At 50.9% G+C, this 15,135-nt stretch overlaps 1 protein-coding gene across 1 annotated transcript in view; it reads right to left on the bottom strand.

Annotated features, from left to right (window-relative positions):
• The window catches only part of LOC100031751 (NADH-cytochrome b5 reductase-like), a 29,596-nt gene extending 14,581 nt beyond the window's left edge, over nucleotides 1-15,015 (bottom strand). The window contains exons 1-6 of the mRNA XM_056814596.1: nucleotides 14,991-15,015; nucleotides 14,603-14,831; nucleotides 7,125-7,323; nucleotides 5,443-5,591; nucleotides 4,580-4,667; nucleotides 501-701 (exon numbers count right to left, since the gene is read on the bottom strand). Coding sequence (XP_056670574.1) covers nucleotides 501-701; nucleotides 4,580-4,667; nucleotides 5,443-5,591; nucleotides 7,125-7,323; nucleotides 14,603-14,831; nucleotides 14,991-15,015 — 891 coding nt within the window. The remainder of the gene's footprint in view (nucleotides 1-500; nucleotides 702-4,579; nucleotides 4,668-5,442; nucleotides 5,592-7,124; nucleotides 7,324-14,602; nucleotides 14,832-14,990) is intronic.
• Between the last annotated feature and the right edge of the window lie 120 nt (nucleotides 15,016-15,135).

The raw sequence follows: 15,135 nt of genomic DNA, 5'->3' as shown, positions 1-15,135 counted from the left end.
AGGAGGGGGTGGGGGGCCTCTAGACCTGGGGAGGAGGGGGTGGGGGCCTCTAGACCTGGGGAGGAGGGAGTGGGGGCCTCTAGACCTGGGGAGGAGGGGGTGGGGGCCTCTAGACCTGGGGAGGAGGGGGTGGGGGCCTCTAGACCTGGGGAGGAGGGAGTGGGGGCCTCTAGACCTGGGGAGGAGGGGGTGGGGGGCCTCTAGACCTGGGGAGGAGGGGGTGGGGGGCCCTCTAGACCTGGGGAGGAGGGAGTGGGGGCCTCTAGACCTGGGGAGGAGGGAGTGGGGGCCTCTAGACCTGGGGAGGAGGGGGTGGGGGCCTCTAGACCTGGGGAGGAGGGGGTGGGGGCCTCTAGACCTGGGGAGGAGGGGGTGGGGGCCTCTAGACCTGGGGAGGAGGGGGTGGGGGGCCTCTAGACTGACAGACACTCGCAGGGTCCGGGGACAGAGATGGGCAGTGAGTTGGGCCTGAGCCCAGCATATATGAAGAAGGAGCTCACTTGGGGTTCTCTTGGCAGACACATTAGAGGGGTCGCTGTTGGCTGTTCCAGCTCATGGGGCAGATGGGGAAACAGGCCAGCAGGGTTCCATGACTGGCCCAGGCTCACACAGCTGCAGGCGGCTGAGGTCAGATCTGAACTCAGGAAGATGGATCTTCCTGCTCCCTCTTCACTGCGCCAGCCTGGCGGCCCCCCCATTTTCTGGAGGACGAGACGGTGTGCGCAGTAAGATCGGGGCCAGCCTGTGAAGGGCTGTCAAAGCCAAACCAGGGTCCCAGCTGGGCTCAGATCTAGGACTTTCTGACCCAGAGGCCGGATCCCAACCCACCAGGCCGCTGGGCCTCCTGCTCCCTCCCAGAAGCCTTCCCGGCCTGGCTGGGCTTTAGCAGCCGGAGCCGCTTACCCAGGCCCTGTGGCCAGCCCCTCTCCCCACCAAACCACCAGGCTGAGTCCTGCCTTCCCCAAGAGGCGCCCATTCTCTGCCACTGGGGGGGGGGCTGTAAGTGTAAATTGCCCCCCTCAGGCTGGAGGGCCCCCAACATGCCCGTCTAACACTTTCCCTTTTAATAAAGGATCTTTTGAACTCAAGCAGGGCTAGGAGGCCTTTCCTGGAGGGTTTTCATGGCTGACCATCCCGAGGAAGCCCTTGGCACCTGGGCAATGTGATCTTTTCCTATTTTAAAGGAGTTGACAGAGGCTGGGGAAGGGAATGGAGCAGCCCAAAGCCTAAAGCAGGCAGAAGGGCACTTTTTTGAGGGTGGTCCAGTGAGAAGAGCCAGAGGACCTGGGTTCAAATCCTTCCACAGATATAGGCGCCTCATGTGGCCAGGAACCTTTCCTCTCCAGAAGGCCTCTGCTTCTTCCCTGGCCATCCATGCCAAAGAGCGGGCTGGGGACGCAAGCGAGGTCCAGGAGCCTTCTCCTGCAGGCCCTCGTCGGGGCCTCTTGGGCAGCCTCGCTGGGCAGAGATGCTGGAGGCCCATTTAGCCCACATCCCACGGCTGGGAGAAAGAGAAGAAGAGAGAGCGAGAAAGAGAGAGGGTGGGGAGAGAGAGACAGAGAGAGAGAGAGGGAGAGAGACAGAGAGAGAGGAGAGACAGAGACAGAGAGAGAGAGAGAGAGAGAGAGAGAGAGAGAGAGAGAGAGAGAGAGAGAAAGAGAGAGAGAGAGGAGAGACAGAGACAGAGAGAGAGAGAGAGGGAGAAATAGAGACAGAGAGGGAGAGAGACAGAGACAGAGAGAGAGACAGAGGGAGAGAGACAGAGAGAGAGAGAGAGACAGAGAGAGAGAGAGAGAGAGAGGGAGGGAGAGAGAGAGACAGAGAGGAGAAACAGAGACAGAGAGGGAGAGAGACAGAGACAGAGACAGAGACAGGGGGGGGGAGAAACAGAGACAGAGAGGGAGAGAGACAGAGAGAGAGGAGAGACAGAGACAGAGAGAGAGAGAGAGAGAGAGAGAGAGAGAGAGAGAGAGAGAGGGAGAGAGAGAAAGAGAGAGAGAGAGAAGAGAGAGAAAGAGGAGAGAGAGAGGAGAGACAGAGACAGAGAGAGAGAGAGAGGGAGAAATAGAGACAGAGAGGGAGAGAGACAGAGACAGAGAGAGAGACAGAGGGGAGAGAGACAGAGAGAGAGAGAGACAGAGAGAGAGAGAGAGAGAGAGGGAGGGAGGAGAGAGAGACAGAGAGGGAGAAACAGAGACAGAGAGGGAGAGAGACAGAGACAGAGACAGAGACAGAGGGGGGGGAGAAACAGAGACAGAGAGGGAGAGAGACAGACAGAGAGAGAGAATGGGGGGAAGAGACAGAGACAGAGAGGGAGAGAGACAGAGACAGAGAGAGAGAGACAGAGAGAGAGAGAGGGGAGAAACAGAGACAGAGAGGGAGAGAGACAGAGACAGAGAGAGAGAGAAAAGAAAGGAAGGAAGAAAAGGGGAAGAGAGAGAAGGGGGGGGGGGAGAGAAAGAAAGACTAAGAGAAAGAGAGCCCCTCCCAGACCCCAGCAGGACTGACCACGGGCCAGTGGAAGGGGGCTCCAAGCCACTGATGTCATGGGAGGGCTCAAAGCACAACCTGGCACTAGGCCTTCCCCAATGGAGAGAGAGGGGAAGGGGGAGGGAGGCAGAGAGGAAGGGGCAGGTCACAGAAGGTTCAATCCAGAAGGGTCACTCTGGGTCAGCTAGGCCAATACTTTCATCTCACAGATGGGGAAACCAAGGGTCAGAGCATAGTGATGGGCAGCCAGCCTGACAGCTGGAGATCCCAGCAGGTTTCCTCATGTTCTCTGAGGCCGGGGTCACTAGGGTAGTCTAACCCTTGTCCTCAGCCCAGATGTGTCCTGAGCCCTGACTTCAACGCCTTCTCTGGAAGTGACTGACCCAAGGTCACGCTGACACAGGGTGTCCTGGGTGTCCCAGCCCTGGGTGGGTAAATGCTCAGCAGTGGGGGTGGGGGACGCCACTTGAAGTTAGTCTACTCAATTACAGCTTTCCTCCACTTTCTCAAGCCCAGACAATCCACGGAGCAATAATCAGGCCTGACAGGTGGTATCTGCCCATCCTTGGCAGGGCGAGAAGAGACCAGAGCCTGGAGGTGTGGGTCCGAGTCCAGACAGCCAGATCTCTCAGCTGCTGAGGGCAGGCCTGAGAGGAAGGCGAAGAAGCACAGGCCCTTTACACATATTATCTCAGTTGACCTCAGCACCGTCCTGGGCTACCATCACTCCCATTTCCCAGAGGAGGAAACTAAGGCGGAAGGAGGTTACAGGACTTGCCCAGGGTCACACACCTCGTCCGAGGTCATATTTGAACTTGGCTCTATCCCTTGAGCTGCCTGGGTTTGGAGACTCGAGACCTGGGTTCTAATTGTGTCCCTGAGCCTATCTGTCAGAGAGGGCCGGCTCCTGCGGCCTCCCAGCTCTCAGGCTCCAAGCCTGGGTCCACACAGGATCAGGAAGGCTCATGTTCTGGCTGCTCTGGAAGGGACCAAGGAGTTGGGAGAAGGGGGAGCCCAGCAGAGCCTGGAGCTGGGAGGGAGAGAAGGACCGCTTGTGGAGGAGAGAATTTACAATACATGCAAAGGACAGAAGCCAGAGATGGATCAGCTGTCAGTTGAATGAAGATTCCATTTGGAATGTGACTGGGAAACAGTTGGAGGCAAGAGCCAACTGCAAAAACTGTTTTTCTGGTCTTTGGGAGCTGATGGCAGGGATCTGAAGAAAGGTTTTGGGCTTTTGGCTTTCTGGCTGACTGGAAGGAAGAAGCTGGTTCTATCTGGGACTTGAGATAATCAAGTTGGAGGTGACCTGGCTGATTTGAAGGCAGAAGAAGAAAGACAATAGTCCATATATCTCTCTGACTGGTTGTGTTTCATGCTAGTGACTGAGTTGTCATTTCTCTCAATATCCTCCAGTCCAACACTCACTGTAGAGAATAGGGATATCCCACCCCTCTTACCTTATCCTCCACCCTTGTCCTGTCTTCTCCAAATAAACCCCTTGTTTGACAAAGAAGATTAAGAGCTATGTCATTGAAACCTCACAGCTCACACTGAGTGACTTGAAGGATATGAAGAAGGAGGACCTTCCATCCCAGGGTCTCAGGGGAAAGAGCTCTGGCTGGGGAGTCAGGGATTGTGGGTTCAAATCCTGCCCTAGCCAGGAGGGGGAGACCTTGGACATGCCATTTCTCCTTTCTGGGCCTCAGTTTCCAGCTCTATAAGATAGGAGGGTTGTCCTAGGCTTCCTGGCTGGGCTGGGCTGCTCTGGGCCCTTCCTCTCCCTCTGAATCACGGACCGCTGCTGGTCACTGAAGTTCTGGGTAAGACCCCGGCCTTCACTCCCTCTTCTGTGAAATGGGCTACTCTAGATCCAGGCTCCCTCCTCTCCCCTGCTTAGCAGGGCCGGCTTGTGTCCAGCTGCCGCCCCAGCCCTGGCCACCAAGGCTCTCTCCTCCGGCTCCCCGGAGATCTGATGAGTCAGCTTCATGCTGGGCGGCTTCCTCCGGACACGGGGAGCAGCAGCCCAGCTGACCCTCACCGGGCACTGGACAAATGCCACCCCCCCCAGTCTGGCCATGACGCTTACCTTAATTAAAACTTCAAAATAGCCCTGGGCCTTCCTGTGGCTGATGGGTGTGTAGGCTCTCTGGATGTCCAGGCCATCCACGGTCCCCCTGGAGAGAAGAAGGGGGGCTAGGAAGCGGGCCAGCTCAGCGAGGGAGGAAGGAAAGCCCACCACTTGGTCTCTGGGTGTGAATGCTTAACCCGGTGCTGGGCACACAGTGGGAGCTCGATAAAGAAATAAACTATTACATCACCAATTTATAAAAGCTGTAGCTTGTGGAGGGGACAGCCAGGTGGTTCAAGGGATGGACAGTCAGGCCTAGAGATGAGAGGTCCTGGGTTCCAATCTGGCCTCAGATACTTCCTCACCAGGAGACCCTGGGTAAGTCACTTCATCCCTACTGAGCAGTCCTTAATATACAGTATCGATTGGGTTAAAATAAATAAACAAAGGTTCCTTGGCTTGATTTCACTGAGATTTAATCAGAAGACTGAGGTTCAAATTCTAGCTCCCAGGATCTGAGATTCCCAGCCAGCCCCCTGAGGCTGTCGAGTCCAACCCCTCATTGTGCAGTTAGGTGGCCCGCTGGGCCTGGAGTCAGAGAGGCCTGAGTTCAAACCCAACATCAGGCATTTATTAAGCTGTATGACCCTGGGTAAGTCACTTAACCTCTGCCTGCCTCTGTTTCCTCATCTGTAAAAATGGGAACAATAATGGCACTTCTCTTTCGGTGAGGAGTGAACACCGTCATTGCATCAAGATGGACTCCAGGGATCGGCTTCTCCTCACGTCCTCCCCCCTGCTTCCTGGGCTTTCGGCCTCCCCTCCCTGGCCAGTGGGAAGCCCAGGACCTTGGAGCCTCAGGAGGGCCGGATGGTCCCTACCGTAAGATGAGGTGCTGTCCCAGGCTCAGCCCCAGCTGCCGATTCTCAGGCAGTGCGAATCGGACCTGGCAGGTGTCCTTGGTCAGCCACTCCACGGCGCTGATGCTGAACGCCTGAAACGTCTCCGTGCTCAGCTCCAACGGTTGGCTCTGCAACAGCGGAAGTGGCATCGATTAGCCAATGGACGGATCATGAAGTGCCCGCTCCGGGCCAGGCGCTGGGCTAGAGCCGCCATCATTAAAAATCCGCCTGCGCCTCTCTTTCTCTTCCGATTCCTCAAGAAAGCCATCTACAGCCAGGGCTGCCACTTCCTTTTTCCTTTTCATTTGCTTCTAAATCCTCAAGTCCTCCAACCTCACCCTTTAACCCGAACAACCGATGCTCTTTCTCTTTTTTAAACCCGTAACTTCCATCTTAGGGGCAGCCCTGGGTTTGGGTTCCAAGACAGAAGAGAGGAAGGACTAGGCAATGGGGGTGAAGTGACTTGCTCAGGGTCACCCAGTCAGGAAGTGTGTGAGGTCAGGTTTGAATCCAGGACCTGGGCCTGACTCTATTCCCTGGGCCGTCTAGCTGCCCCAACCACGGTCTCCTAATTCCAAGTCTGATAGCCTTCCCCTGGGCTTCTTGATCTCTCCGAGATATCTGGCTGTGACGACCACCTTCTCTTCCTCGATACTCTTTTCCATATGGGTCATCGTCCTAAGATAAAACCCAAACCCCCAAATAACAAAGAAACGAAAGTGAAAAATCAAATGTTTTCATCTGCATTGCAGCTCCAACAGCAGTTCTTTCTCCAGAGGGGGAGCATTCTTTGTCCGGAGTCCCTCAGAACTGCCCCAGATCATTGTATTGCTGAGAGTAGCTCAATCTATCCCAGGGGATCATATCCCAATATCACTGTTACTCCTGGTTCTGCTTATTTCACTCTGCATCCACTTTTCCTAAAGCTTCCTATGGATCATTTCTCATAGCACCCTCGTATTCCACCACCATCATATACCACAATGTGTTCAGTCATTCCCCAATGGATGGACGTCCTCTCGATTTTCAATTTTTTGCCACCACAATAAGAGCTGCTATAAATATTTTTGTACAAGTAGTTCCTTTCTCCCCTCCTTTAAAAAAAAATCTCTTTGGGATACAGACCTAGTGGAGGTAATACTGGATCAAAGGTGTGCACAATTTTATGGCCCTTTGAGCAAAGTTCCAAATTGCCTGCCAGAATGGTTGGGTCAGTTCACAACTCCACCAACAATGCATTAGCGTTCCAATTTTGCCACACCTTTCCCCACATTTATCATTTTTCTTTACTGTCATATTGGCCAATCTGATAGGTATGAAGTGGCACCTCAGAGTTGTTTTAATTTGTATTTCCCTAATCAAGAGGGATTTAGAACATTTTTTATCATTATTGATAGCTTTGACCATCTGAAAACTGCTTGTGCGTATCCTTTGACCATTTCTCAGTTGGGGAATGACTTGTGTTCTTATGCATTTGACTCTGTTCTTTACATATGCGAGAAGTGAGGCTCTTACCAGAGAAATTTGCTATAAAAATGTATTCCTAATTTTCAGTGGATTTTTGTAGATGAGGGGCCTGAGGCACAGACCTGCTCCTCCCATCTACACCCAGTCCAGACGGAAGAGCCTAGCTCTGGAAATAGTCCTCAGGAAGTTCCTACCTCTTCCTTCTTTCTCCACAGGAGACTCTTGTCTTTCTTGAGCCAGGCTTCTTTCCATTGAGAGAGCTGCTGGTGATAGATGTCAAATATGCAGGGGTTGCAGCCGCCACCGCAGCACTGGGTTGGCAAAGGCTCAGTCGGTCGGAGTTGCAGCCAGGCTTCATCCTCATCTTCTTCCTCCATCATCAGCAGACAGGGTCTGCTCAGAAGAGGAAGGGGAGAAGAAAATTAGAAAGAGCATCTAGATAGATTAGGGGGCACAGGTGGGGGTCAGCTCCTCCAAATAGTAAGCTGGGAAAATCTCTGACAGGGCTGTAGTCTAACTTCCTTACCCAATTCAATTGAATAAACATTTATTAGGCACCAACTATGTACAAAGCCCTGTGCTGGGCACTAGGAAGGAGACACAGACAAAAGAGAGAGAGTCCCTAACTTCACGGAGCTCACAGTAAGGGGAAGTAACAGTCAATCAGTCAATGATTACAGGGATTCTTTTTTGTCTCTGCCTCCCCAGCCCTGGCACGGTGACCCCTACTTAGCAGCTGCTTAATAAACACTGGCTGAATGAAATTGGAATGGTCTGAATTATAGTGGAAACCATCGGGGATGAGTCAGAGGACCCTGCGTTCATGTCCTGGCTCCACCAGGGACTAACTGTGTGCCTTTGGTTGACGCAGTTACCTTCTCTGACCCCTTCTACTTATCCCTGAAGTGAAAGGTTGGCACAGGCATCTTTCAGGGTCTCTTCGAGCTCAGACTCTGGTCATGTGTAAAAGACTGAGGGAGAAGACAGCTACAGCCATTGCAGTAAGGGCTGTCCCAAGGGGAAGAGCCACCATCAGAGCTGGGCAGAGGTCTCCAAGCAGAGGCTGGATGGCTGCTCCTGGGGTACAATGGAGCGGGGATTCCTTCTGGCTCTAGCTTGGGCTGGAGACCAGTACGGTCCCTTCCTCTCCTCTGGCCCCGTGACTGTGAAGGAGGCAGGGAGGGAAGGAGATTGCAGGTGTGGGGATGGCATGAGCCAAAGGCAGGGGAGCAGGAAAAACGAAGATGAGTTTGGACCAAGGTTGAACTGTGTGGTTTGGTCGCAGCATGGAATTCTGGGCTCAGCCCAGTGTTAGGCACAGATCTAAAGAGAAACGTGAAACCATCCTGCCCTCAAGAAGCTTTCATTGTGGTCAGGGATGAGTAGAACAAGAGCGCGGATCTGTAAACAGACAAAAATTGAGGGAGGAGAGAGCACCAAGGACCAGGGAAGATGGTGGTCAGACCACAGCCCTGGGTCTCCATTTCCTCATCTCTAAAATGGTGGAGGGCTCAATTAAATGGCCTCAGATCACTTCGCACTCTGGATCTAGGCTCCCGTGACTGATGGATGGATGGTGACCCAGAAATTCTGCAGGAGATGAGAGGTGCTTAGCAGCAGCCAGGCCTGACTCCGGGCTGGAGGGCACATGAGGGCTTCAGGCTGGGGAGGGAAGAGTTAAGGAGCTGGAGGCATGGTTTATGATTTAGTTTGAGCTTCCTCAATGGGGAAGGAAGTTGGGGATTAATCTGGGTTCCTGAGTATTTACAGACGAGTGCCACAGTTTATGTAGAAGGATCCCGTGCCTAATCACTGCACCTGCATTCCCAGTCTCGCCATTTAATATCCTGAATGCAAATCACAAATCAGAAGCAGGGACTCCCCCTGGGGTGCTCCGACAGAGCCAAACAGGAGTCTGGGAACACTCCTCCCAAAGCATTATAGATGCCAGTAATCCAGACTTGATGGGAATACATAACCTCCTCCCTCCTTGGCTCTACCTCCAAAAGGCTCCTCAGCCCTGAGCTTTCTTCTTCAGCCCTGTGAGCCCCACTTCTGCTAAGTGCTATCACCAGCCCCCGCCCCCAGCCCTCTCAGGGTTACAAAGAGCTTACCACACTCTGAGATAGGCAGTTCAAGCATGATCAGCCCTAGTTTACAGATGAAGCCGGGGCTCAGAGAGGCCAGGGGCCTTCTCCAGTGACCTTTGTATTACCAAAAGACAGTGCTGTAGAATGGTTAGTGTTCAGGCATCAGAGTCAGAGTGAACTGGGTTCAAGTCCTGCCTCTGACACATATGAGGGCTGTGTGACCTGGGGAAAGTCACAGCCTTTCAGCCAGTGTTGAAAACAGCTCTTTAAGCCTGGGAGTTCCTCATACCAATGCAATCAAAGGTCCAGACCAAAAATAAATGGGCCTTATAAGAATGGGGGAAGGGGGCTGGGGCCAAGAAGAGTTGAAGATGTTGGCTCACCAACGTGTCTCTGACTTCCAAAGCTTTTCTTTGTCTGCAGAAAGGAGGAGGAGGAGGAGAGACAAGGGCTAGCTATTCTGCCTTACCAGCACCCTGGCAGGGGCAAGGAGGAGAGAGCAGGCAGACCTCTGAAGCACTGCCCAGTCTGGGCACCTTTGTCTCTCCTCCCTATGAGGGGGGTCATTCTTGAATTTTACCGATCAGTGCCACCTCGAATATCAGACTGGTCTGGGGATATGAGGATCAGGACAAAAGGAAACCAACCCTCTGGTCAGGCTTTAAGCAACAAACTCTTACTTTCTGTCTTAAGAGTCAATATTGTGTTTGGTTCCAAGGCAGAAGGTCAGTATGGGCTAGGCAATGGGGGTTAAGGGACTTGCCCAGGAAATGTCTGAGGCTAGATTTGAACCCAAGACTTCTCATCCCTAGGCCTGGTTCTCAATTCACTTAACCACCCAGCTGCCCCCTCTTCCTGGTCACTCTTAAGGAGGACTGGTAGGCCTCAGACTTGACTTTGCAGCTCTGCCAAGCACCATTATTTGTGCTACTCAGAGGATTCCAAACATTCCAGGTGGAAGGGCTCTTCGAAATGAGCCCATTTGGAAAAACAAGGTCAGACATGCCACATGTCAACTGCACCACCATCTCCCGACTCTCCCAATATCCCCCACAAAGTGGGATGCATGGGTATTCTTGTTCGTACCAGGGGTGCACAAAGTAAGGCCCAGCAAGGGCAATGACTTCTCCAAGGTGGCACAGTGAATGCGTGTGAGGGCCAGCAGGAAGCCAGAATCTTCCAAGCTCCAAATCTGCCAGACAGTTTGGTGCTGCTCCCATCTCTAGGGAAAGGGAGTGCTCTCAAGGGGGGTGCTGTGATTTCCTCCTCCACCAGGGAAGGGAAGAGACAGGCTCTTCCCCAGCACAAGTCACTCACAAAATAAGAGGAAGGCATAGCCCAAAGAAGCCAGAATTCTGGCATGGCCCTGGGTAGGGGGAAGGTTTGGGGTTTTTTGGAGGAAGGCTTTGGGGACAACTGAATGTTGGGGGGCCCTGAGGGGCAGAACTGAGACAAGAAGGCAGATTTCCTCTCAATATGCAGGAATCTGAATCCCCAGCCCCATGGCCTTTTGCCTCCTGTTCTGACTCAGTCAGCCATATCTTCCACCTGGGCATTGTCCTCCCTTGGCTTCTGAGATGCATGTGTCCAACTGCTCCTCCTTTGTCTTTTTTTCCTTTCCTTTTTTGATTTTTTTTAACCCTTACCTTCTGTTTTAGAATCAATACTGTATTCCAAGGCAGGAGAGCAGTAAGGTCCAGGCAATAGGGGTGAAGTGACTTGCCCAGGCTCACAGAGCTAGGAAGTGTCTGAGGCCAGATTTGAACCTAGGACCTCCCATCTCTAGGCCTGGCTCTCCATCCATTGAGCCACCCAGCTGCCCCCCCCCCCGCTTTTTTAAATTTTTATTTAGAATATTTTTCCATGGTTCCATGATTCATGATCTTCCACCCCACCCTCTGCTCTCTCCTCCCCCCACCCAAAGCCAACAATCAGTTCCACTGGGTTATCCTTGCATCACTGTTCAAAACCTATTTCTATATAATTCAGATTTGCAGTAGAGTGATCCTTTAACATCAAAACCCTAATCACATCCCCATCACATTACGTGGTTGATCCTATGTTTTATTTCTGCTCCCACAGTTCTTTCTCATAAGTCCCTCAGAATTGTTCTGGGTCACTATATCACTGCTAGTAGCAAAGCCAGTTACATTTGATTGTGCCACAATGTATCAGTCTCTGTGTACAATGTTCTCCTGCTTCTGCTCCTCTCGCTCTGCATCACTTCCTGGAGGTTGTTCCAGTCTCCATGGAATTCCTCCAGTTCATTATTCCTTTGAGCACAATAGTATTCCATCAGCAACAGATACCACAATATGTTCAGCCATTCCCCAATTGAAGGGCATCCCCTCGTTTTCCAATTTTTGGCCACCACAAAAAACTCAGAAATATTCTTGTACAAGTCTTTTTTCTTATTACCTCTTTGGGGTACAAACCCAGCAGTGTTATAGCTGGGTCAAAGCAGCTGCCCCCTTTGAAAAAAAATATTAATAACAAATTTCCACATACATTTTCCAAAGTCATTTGATCCAAATTGTCTCCCTCCTTCCTGCCCTCCCCTCTCCTGGAGTTAACAATTCAATCTGGATTATACATGGATTATCACCCAAAACTTGTTTCCCTATTGTTCATTTTTATAAGTGGCTAATCTTATAAAACTCCTCTGTTGGCCTTGCTGGCTTCTTGCCCGCTTCCCAAACACTTGCTGCTGTCGAGGGTGGGGACCCAAGTTTGTGAACCAATTCTCCAATCTTTGGCGAAGGCTCAGCCACTTTCTCCCTCCACCATTTCTTTCTGCTCCCACAGACACTCCCCCAGTTCAGACCATCACTGCCTCTCACATGGGCTATTGCACCAGTCTCCTATGTGGTCTCCCTGCCTCAAGTCTCTCTTACTCCAATCCATCCTCCACACAGTTACCAAGTGATATTCCTAAAAGTGATATTCCTAAAAGAAGGGATGTCCTACCCACTTACTCCCCAAACTCCTGTGGCTCCCTATTCCTCTGGAATCAGACACAAACTTCTTATTTGCCATTTCTAGTCTACTCCCCTTCACACCATAGGCTGAATTAGCCTAGTTGCTATTTCTTACACACTCTATCTCCAGTCTCTGAGTCTTTGCAAAGGGTGTTCCTCATGCCTAGGTCTTCCTCCTCACCTCCATTTCTAAAATGCCTCATTTCAGTTCAAAGTCCTTCTTTTGTGTGAAAACTCTTCTGATCACTCCAGCTCTTAGTTTCTTCCCCCAACCAATAAAAATACCTCATATTTCCTCCTTTTCTTATTAAAAAAATAATAAATCTTTGCCTTCCATCTTAGAATTGATATTGTCCAAAGAAGAAGAGCAATAAGGGCTCTTAATAATAATGGGGAGTTAAGTGACTTGCCCAGGATCACACAGCTAGGAAGTGTTCGAGGTCAGCTTTGAACCCAGGACCTCCCATCTCTGGGCCTGGTTTTCAATTCACTGAGCCGCCAGCTGCCCCCCTCATATATCTTTTTGTATGTACTTAATATGTTCTTGTTGCCTCACTTGGGAAAATGGGATTTTTGTATCTCAGCCCTTAGTGCCTGATATACAGTAGGTGTTTTATAAATGCAGGCTGCTTGATAGAACTCAAATGCCAGGTCCTCCAAGAAAGCCCTCCCTGAGAGCCCTGGGGATAGAGCACAGCACTTTGTTTGGACTTCTCCAATAAGTTCAGTGAGGTCACAATGTAGCAGATTCATATAGGACCATGGGGCAGGGCCATCAGGGTAACTGTATCAGAGGCATCCCAGTAACATTGAATCAGGTTCCTCAGAGTCAGCTTCCTCACATTGTATCAGATCCATCCCAGTAACATTGTATATTCCTGTGATTAGAACCACCTCACTGACTTGCTCCCATGCAAGGCCTTAGATCAGGGTTGAGAAGGGAAAAAAGGACTCAGACCTGGGCCTCAGGGAGCTTCCCTTCTACTGCGAATGTACAGGAGGTCAGATGAGACCGAGAAAAAGGAGAAATCCAGTCAAGGGCTCTCAGGATGTTAGAGAGGGAAGGGATGGGGGAAACCAAGGAAATCTTCACAGGGAAGGAAAACTGGACCTTGGAGGAACAGATGGGTTCTAAAAAAAGAAGGGATGAGGGAGGACAGAGTATATTCTAGAGAGGGGAAATGGGCCACCTAGAGAATGGAGGAGAAAGGAGGCAAACTGGAATAAGGGACCATTAGTTCAGTTTAGTTGATTGCAGAAAGTATAAATATGAAACAGAGCTGGAGGTGGGTTGGATGCCCCTGACCCCCACCCAGAGAAGAAATCTCAAGTCTTGGTTTCAGCACTTGTCAAATGAGGAGGGGTTGGACTGGTTGATCTCTAAGGTCCCTCACACTTCTAACAAACACAGGGTCAAGCACAGATCTCCAGGGAGACCTCTTTCAAAGTCCTCATGGATCTGTTTGTCACTACCCTGTATTAAATCAGTTCCACCAGGAGAACACTGTACACAGTAATAGCAGAATTGTGGAATGTGACAGATATGCTACTCTCAGCTTTAGAATGCTCCAGGATAACTCTGAGGGACATAGAACCGTTGGAGTCAGAATGCAGATGAAAACAGATGACTTATTACTTGCTTATTTGGGTTTATGTTTGGGGATTTTCGTTTTATGAGCTTACTTACTTACAAAAATGAACAATATGGAAATATGTTTTGCATGATAATACGGGTACAACCCAGACAGAATTACTTGCTGTACTTGCTGGCTCTGGGAGGTGGGAGGAAGACAATTTGAATTATATAACTTTGGAAAACTTATGTGAAATTTTGTTATTACATATAATTTGTCAAAAAAAATTGAATTTAAAAATAAAAAATTTAAAAAAGGAAATAAGCCTATTCCGAATCCATATAATTGTATTGCTGTATGGCCCATTTGGGGGCAGTTAGATGGCAGAGTGGATAAAACACCTGGCTTGGAGTCAAACAGACCTGAGTTCAAATTTGGCTTCAGACTCTGGCTGTGTGACCTGGGCAAATCACTTAAATTCTGTTTGCCTCAGTCTCCTCATCTGTCAAATGAGCTGGAAAAGGAAGTGGAAACCACTCCATTCTTTGGAAAGAAAGAAAGAAAGAAAGAAAGAAAGAAAGAAAGAAAGAAAGAAAGAAAGAAAGAAAGAAAGAAAGAAAGAAAGAAAGAAAGAAAGAAAGAAAGAAAGAAAGAAGAAAGAAAGAAAGAAAGAAAGAAAGAAAGAAAGAAAGAAAGAAAGAAAAGAAGAAAAAGAAACCAACCCAAATGGGGGCAGGAAGAATGGGGCACAACTGAGCAACAACAGCAATAGGTCAATTTCCATGTTTTCCACAAGAAAGGCGTCAATCAAACAATCTAACTTTGGTTAAGTGACTATTACTGCATATACCAGGCACTGCTAGCTGCTGGAGGCGGTGGGGAGCAGTCTATATTTAGGAATGGGAGTCAGCTTTAAGTTCCCTGACAACTCTGAACAGACCACCACAGGCCCCCCAGGGCCTCTCCACTGAAGCCCTCTCTCTACTCTGACACAGATCCTTCAATGGGACGGATCTGTCAATCAACTGACCTAGAATGCCTCCTGGGGTCCGATCCACAAAGGCAGCCCGAGGAAATTAGACCTTGGACAGCTCCTGGCTGGGCCTTAGTTTCCTCCAATGAAAAGTGACAGCTTGTAAGGAGCCTGGATCCCAGAGACCCTCCACTGCAGACCTTCACCCAAGTCGATGTGGCATCATCGATAACCACTCTAGGGATCAGGCTGAAGTCCAGCACCTCAAAGGGGTGGCTGAAGGTTCCTCACGCCCCCTTCGGTAAAATGAAGGGGTTGGGCTAGATGACGCTGGGGGACCCTCCCAGTTGAGCTTCTGCTGCTCGGCTGGAGGGCTGGGTCCGGGGAGGCGGTGTGGACTCGGGGATCCTGGTTCTCTCTGCTCGCCCCGGCTACCCAACCTGGCCCTCCCTGGGGTTCCTCTCGCACATGCTACCACCTTGCTGAACCCAAGCGCTCCCCTACTCACCTCAGTTCCGGGTCGCTCTGACGGACTCCGCCCCCTTTGGGGCGTGGGCAGTACTTCGCCGACACTCCCTTAGTGGCCGAGT

Source organism: Monodelphis domestica, chromosome 2 (genome assembly GCF_027887165.1).
Source record: "Monodelphis domestica isolate mMonDom1 chromosome 2, mMonDom1.pri, whole genome shotgun sequence".
Classification (NCBI taxonomy): domain Eukaryota; kingdom Metazoa; phylum Chordata; class Mammalia; order Didelphimorphia; family Didelphidae; genus Monodelphis; species Monodelphis domestica.
The sequence above is the reverse complement of the archived record's forward strand: the minus strand, read 5'-3'. Positions and strand labels throughout refer to the sequence as shown.